The sequence below is a fragment of the Leishmania martiniquensis genome, chromosome 9, assembly GCF_017916325.1.
Source record: "Leishmania martiniquensis isolate LSCM1 chromosome 9, whole genome shotgun sequence".
In the NCBI taxonomy this organism is placed as follows: Eukaryota; Euglenozoa; class Kinetoplastea; order Trypanosomatida; family Trypanosomatidae; genus Leishmania; species Leishmania martiniquensis.
The window spans coordinates 375,001-380,000 of NC_090144.1; the positions used below are offsets into that span (position 1 = coordinate 375,001).

The following is a 5,000-nucleotide window of genomic DNA, read 5'->3' on the forward strand; positions in this document are numbered from 1 at the left end:
ATAGTCCGCCGCGTTCGCGTGCGCTGTCTTGGACAGCACCACCTCGACGACGACCGGAGGCACGTCGCAGTCTTCCTCACCCTTTTCCTCGTCCAGCACCGTCTCAAGTAGTACGCTGATGGAGTTGCGCTCGAGACACAGGTCGTGAATCATATACGCCACCGGGTGGCCCTCGGCGTGGCGCCGCTTCAGCAACATGCGCAAGGCGTCCCACGAGATGCCCGTTGCCAAGGCGCCGTTGATGAGCTGGATCGCCTCATCTACGCGGTCCGCGTTCAAGATGAGCTGCTCGCCCTTCAGCTGGTTGGCCGCGATATCCGCTTCGAGTGTGCGGATGCGGCGCGCGTGATCGGCCGCGAACTTGTCTTCCTTACTCTTGGCGGTGTTCTTACGTTTCTCATTCGACGCGTCGATGCGCTCCGCCTCTGTGTGGAGAAAAAATGCGTCACAGACACGACCGAAGCTGGGAAGGTAGAGCGACTCCACTCCGTCTTTGGTGTACTGGGCGAGTAAGATGGGCGTGAAGCTCTCGTACTGCTCTGCGACGGTGACGAGGTCGGCTACTTCGACGGATGTGGAGGCATCTGGGGCTGGTGGGGCGGTGACGTTACCTCTGCTGTCGGGCTTCGCCCTCTGCTTGATGAGGTAGCCGCCAGCGGAGGTGAGGTCGAGGCCGGCGAGGTCGAAGGCTTCCAAGAGACCAGGAAGCAGCGACTCGAAAATGCTGTCCGCCGACTGCGCCCAGCTCTTCTGTGGCGCGTTCGGCACGCCAGTGATGGTGAGTACATGCTGCGCCAGATCAGGTCCAAAGTGCTGAATGCCTGCCACCAATGTTTGTACAAGAGTGCGGTCGTTGCTGCGACTGAGGCCCACCTCCCATTCCGCCTTCATCGTCCGCGTCCGTTCTTCCTTGAGATGCCGCTGGGCTGGCGTGAGGTCAGCGTCGGCAGTGCGCCGAACGTGCAGGTGGCCAGAGGCGTCCACGTGCGGAGCGTAGAGGAAAACGTGTGACTTCCCCGCGGCCGGCACGGCTGTCGTGGCCGCCGAGACCGCCGCAGACGCAGTGGTGGCACTATCTGCTTCCTGTGCCGCAGCTGAGTTAGCGGCCACCGTGGCAACAAAAGGGGCCGTTACGGGATAGATTTGATTCACCGCCAGGTTGAGCCCCTGGTCGTCGCGGTGAGTGCGGAGCAGCATCATAATTTTGTAGGCATAGTCGGTCAGAATCACGTTGCCCTTCGAGAAGAGCTCCACGATGATGTGGAAGCAGCCCTCCGTCGACGAAACACCGAAGCAGAGATCGATGGTGCGGTCGTGCTGCAGCTGCGAGATGGCATCAAGCCTCCAGGCGCGGACGTGCTTGCGCAGCTTGAGAGTGAACTGCGAGGGTACCTTCGGCTTCTCGCGCGTCAGCTCCGTCACGTGGAAACGCGTGCCACTCTCGAGAAGGACGCTCTTCTTGCTCTCCCCGTGCCCAAACTTGAAGAGGAGCATCTTGCTGCTTATATTATAGATGTTCAGCAGCCGCAGCCCAATTAGACTCGCCCGCATCTCCTCCACCGTTGCCCTCACATCGAGGGCGGTCATCCGCTGCTTCTTCATGTGAACGTTCGCAGGTGCGCCTGTATGTTCCTCCCGTAATATGCGTCGTTTCGAATGGTAGTGGTGGTGGTGGTGGGGGATGGGATGGGATGGGGAGAGTATCAGCCAGCGCTGCGAATAACTCGCGCGTGTGCGGATGGTGTACGCGTGTGTATGTGTGTGGGCTTCTACACAGACATGTGGGCTGAAGAGAGAGAGGGGGGAGGGAGGGAGAGAGTTGCTCGGGTAAGGGGGGGAAGGGGTGTGCGCGCGTGTGTGTGTGTATGTGGGCCGAAGAGAGAGGGAGAGAAGAGCCATCAGACCATGTCCCCAGCCCATCTCTCCCTCCCTCCCCAACTCGCTCCTCTGTTCCGTTCAGAGGAGCAGCGGCAGGGGTGCTGAGGGTGGCCTGCTCCTCTTCCCAAGCACCGGCGTGCCTCCATCTTTCTTTCCGTGGGGTTGTCGCTGATGGGCACGACTTTTGTCTGCGTGTCGGCGTTCACCTGTGTGATTCTTCATGCGGCAACAGGCCAAACCTCGCGAAGGCGCGACATCAGCGCGCCCACCTCAGCCTCTGTCATGCCAATGCCGCACGCGATCACCAGCAGCGGGCACGGTGGCTGCCCCTCTTGATGCATGCCATAATTCTTGAACGTGCAGCCGGCAATCGTCGTTGGGGTAGACGGCGCTGGGGTAATGACGCGGGGACCGGTGACCGCGCTGCGGAACAGCTGTGCGCCGAGGGCGCGGGCGGCTGCCCAGTTCGTCGCCTCCTCAACTTGCTCTGAACCAAGTCGCGCACTACTGCATCTCGCTTCGGCGGCGGGTAGCCCGTACGCTCGCATGGTGATGGCGACGCTGATGTCGTTGCGGGGCAGGACAGCTTTGGTGGTCTTCTTCGGCTCACCAACGACGCCCTCATGGTCCTCGTCCTCTTCGCTGTCATCGGCGAGCAGCACTTCGCCTCGCTCGCGCGCAAAGACACGCAGCTGCCGAATTAGCAGCGAGCGGCACTTGTACCGGTCATTCCACAAGGCCCGCATGCCGCGCCGGCCGAGGCTCAGGGCGGTGATGAAGAGATCCACGATGGGGCACATGCTAGCGCGGCCGGCATACATGGCTGCCGCGGCCTGGCAGTGCTCCTTATCGCTGGAGCAGATGATAGAGCCGCCCACCGGGACAAGGAAGTTTTTGTCGCCAGACTGGACAACGAAGTCTACGCGCCCAAGTCGCTGCGCTGCGTCGAGCCGAGTCATGATGCGGCGGCTCTGCACTCCGTAGGCGTTGTTCACCACATATGGGATCCCGGCCTGCTTGCAGTACTGAGCAATGGCGACCGTGTTATCTGGGAGGCGTGGCGCGAAGCAGCTGGTGGTGGATAGCACGCACACTACCTCCGCCGGGCCGCCAACGGCGTCGACGGCCGCGGCGATGTCGTCCACGTGGCACTCCAGAAACATCGACGACGATGACGACGATGACGCCGATGGTGAGCCGATGCTTGCTTGGCTGCGGTCGATGTTGGCATCGTTGGCGCTGACGCAACGGGATGCAGAACGTGCCAGCAGCGGAGCCGGCCGTAGCTGCACCGGCACCGGCACCAGTCCCGCCGTGTCGATGCACTTGAGCCCTGTCTTCTGATCAATGCGAGGCCATATGACATAGCGTGGCGCCGTCAGGACTGGCGGAGAGACGCCGTCCTGCCCCGCGCCGCTCGCTTCACTCTTTTTCGCCTCCTGCGTTTGGGAGGCGAGTGCTGTGTTGGTGGCGCCTGCTACCTCGGTGCGCCGCAGTGGCGCCTCCACCGCTTTCTTCATCCGCTCGTGCGTGCGCATCTTTGCCACGCACCGAAGCACCAGCGCCAGTGTCATGCCCGTCGCCATCGGCACCACCACCGCTGCCGAGGTCGAGGGCGCCCCGGCTTGGCGTATCAGGTCGAGCATGAGCGCGTTCGTCAATTTGCACAACAGCGTCGACCCCGCCGCCTTTGGCTGCTCGCTGAGTAAGTCGCCGGAGCGCCCCATGCCATGCGTGAGGTGGAAGTGCCGCGCACGAACCAGGGCAGACGCGACGCGACCCTCGCGCTCGCCGCCGCCGACATGATGCGCAAAGTTGTTCGTGTCCATGAGCGCCAGCTGGCGAAGGATAAGCTCGATGGCGGCATCGGTGAGGCCTTCATCTGGGCAGCAGCGCTGCGCCAGGATAGAGCGAAGAATGCGGGCAGTTGACTGCAGCGACTCGCGGCCAGCATCGATATAACGCGCTGAGACAAAGTCCTCCGCCAGCTGCAGCGAGCGATCATCCATTCACTCAGGACGACGACGCCGACGCGCGTGCGGGCAGTGGTGGACGTGTGTGCACGTTGTAATCTGGGGCGTATACCGTGTGGATCGATAGTGGGACATTGGGTGGGGGTGCGGGGAGACAGAGAGGCAGGGGAAGGGCGCGGGGGATACCGCAGCGCGCACCAACCAGCACAAGACAGGTGTTAAGCATATATATATATATATAGGGAGGGAGGGAGGATGTAGAGGAGTAAGGGCAGTATGGCAGTCACACGCATGTGCACCGTATATATGTCCAACGATTGATCGGGGGTAGGTGGGTGCGTGGGCGACAGGACGCGGCTCATCGGTGCTATGGTGGCTATGCATGCACATCCACCATAGCACACACATGCGTAGACCTTACGGCCTTTCTACCCTCAGCGGTTGACGGAGAGCGCGAACAAGCGACTAACGCCACACACAGGTTTTCTTCGCTTTCTCGACGTCTTCAGTTGCTGCGTTAGCCGTGCACTAACTCCTCTCACACTTATCGTTCTCCGAGATGGAGGGCGCGTGAGGCGCGCCACACGGGGGGAGGGAGGGAGGGAAAGGCGGGCCGACAAGCACATCGCGCGCGAGCGCCTTTCGGCCCTACCTTCGCATCATTGTGATGCCCGTGCGATGGTGCGCTCATACCAATGACACGGGGGTCGCGCGAGAGCCGGTTGCCACCAGCACCGCTCGAGCGCCTGGGTACGGCCCGGTGGTGACCCCCTCGACGACACTGCCGAAGGAGCGTAGCGGTCGCAGCACCGGTAGGGCCTTGGCGCTCGGCGACACATCGCGAAGGTCGCCAACGTACAGTTCCTGCCCAGAGGCCAGCACAAGGGCGTCCGCGAGCATCAACACCGCCCCAAAGCCACTGCCTTGAGCGCCACTAGCCACACCAGTCCCAGCCGTGGCAGGTGACCCTGTCGCGGGAGACGTCAGCGCGGAGGCGGGGAGAGAGGTAGGACAGGCGCGGAGACCACGTGGCAAGGCCATTGCATTGCTCTGCACATGCACTGTGAAGGGCGAGCCGGCGTTGGTACTAAATGACGAGAAGGTGTGCTTGTCGTGGGGCTGTTGCTGCTGGAGCGGGTACTGTTCCAG

The 5,000-nt window shown here is 62.3% G+C and overlaps 3 protein-coding genes across 3 annotated transcripts in view; all 3 read right to left on the reverse strand.

Moving 5' to 3' along the window:
* The window catches only part of LSCM1_07614 (uncharacterized protein), a gene marked incomplete at both ends in the record, with an annotated part of 3,600 nt that extends 1,998 nt beyond the window's left edge, over positions 1–1,602 (reverse strand). Inside the window, one exon of the mRNA XM_067324979.1 lies at positions 1–1,602. This exon is cut by the window's left edge and continues 1,998 nt beyond it. Within this exon, the coding sequence (XP_067180824.1) occupies positions 1–1,602 (1,602 nt within the window).
* Positions 1,603–2,096: 494 nt separating this feature from the next.
* On the reverse strand, positions 2,097–3,887 carry LSCM1_07615 (uncharacterized protein; the record flags this gene model as incomplete). The annotated part of the gene is made up of 1 exon (XM_067324980.1): positions 2,097–3,887. One exon carries the CDS (start codon positions 3,885–3,887, stop codon positions 2,097–2,099), a length of 1,791 nt encoding a protein of 596 aa, XP_067180825.1.
* A 651-nt stretch (positions 3,888–4,538) lies between these two features.
* The window catches only part of LSCM1_07616 (uncharacterized protein), a gene marked incomplete at both ends in the record, with an annotated part of 2,112 nt that continues 1,650 nt past the window's right edge, over positions 4,539–5,000 (reverse strand). The window contains one exon of the mRNA XM_067324981.1: positions 4,539–5,000. This exon is cut by the window's right edge and continues 1,650 nt beyond it. Within this exon, the coding sequence (XP_067180826.1) occupies positions 4,539–5,000 (462 nt within the window).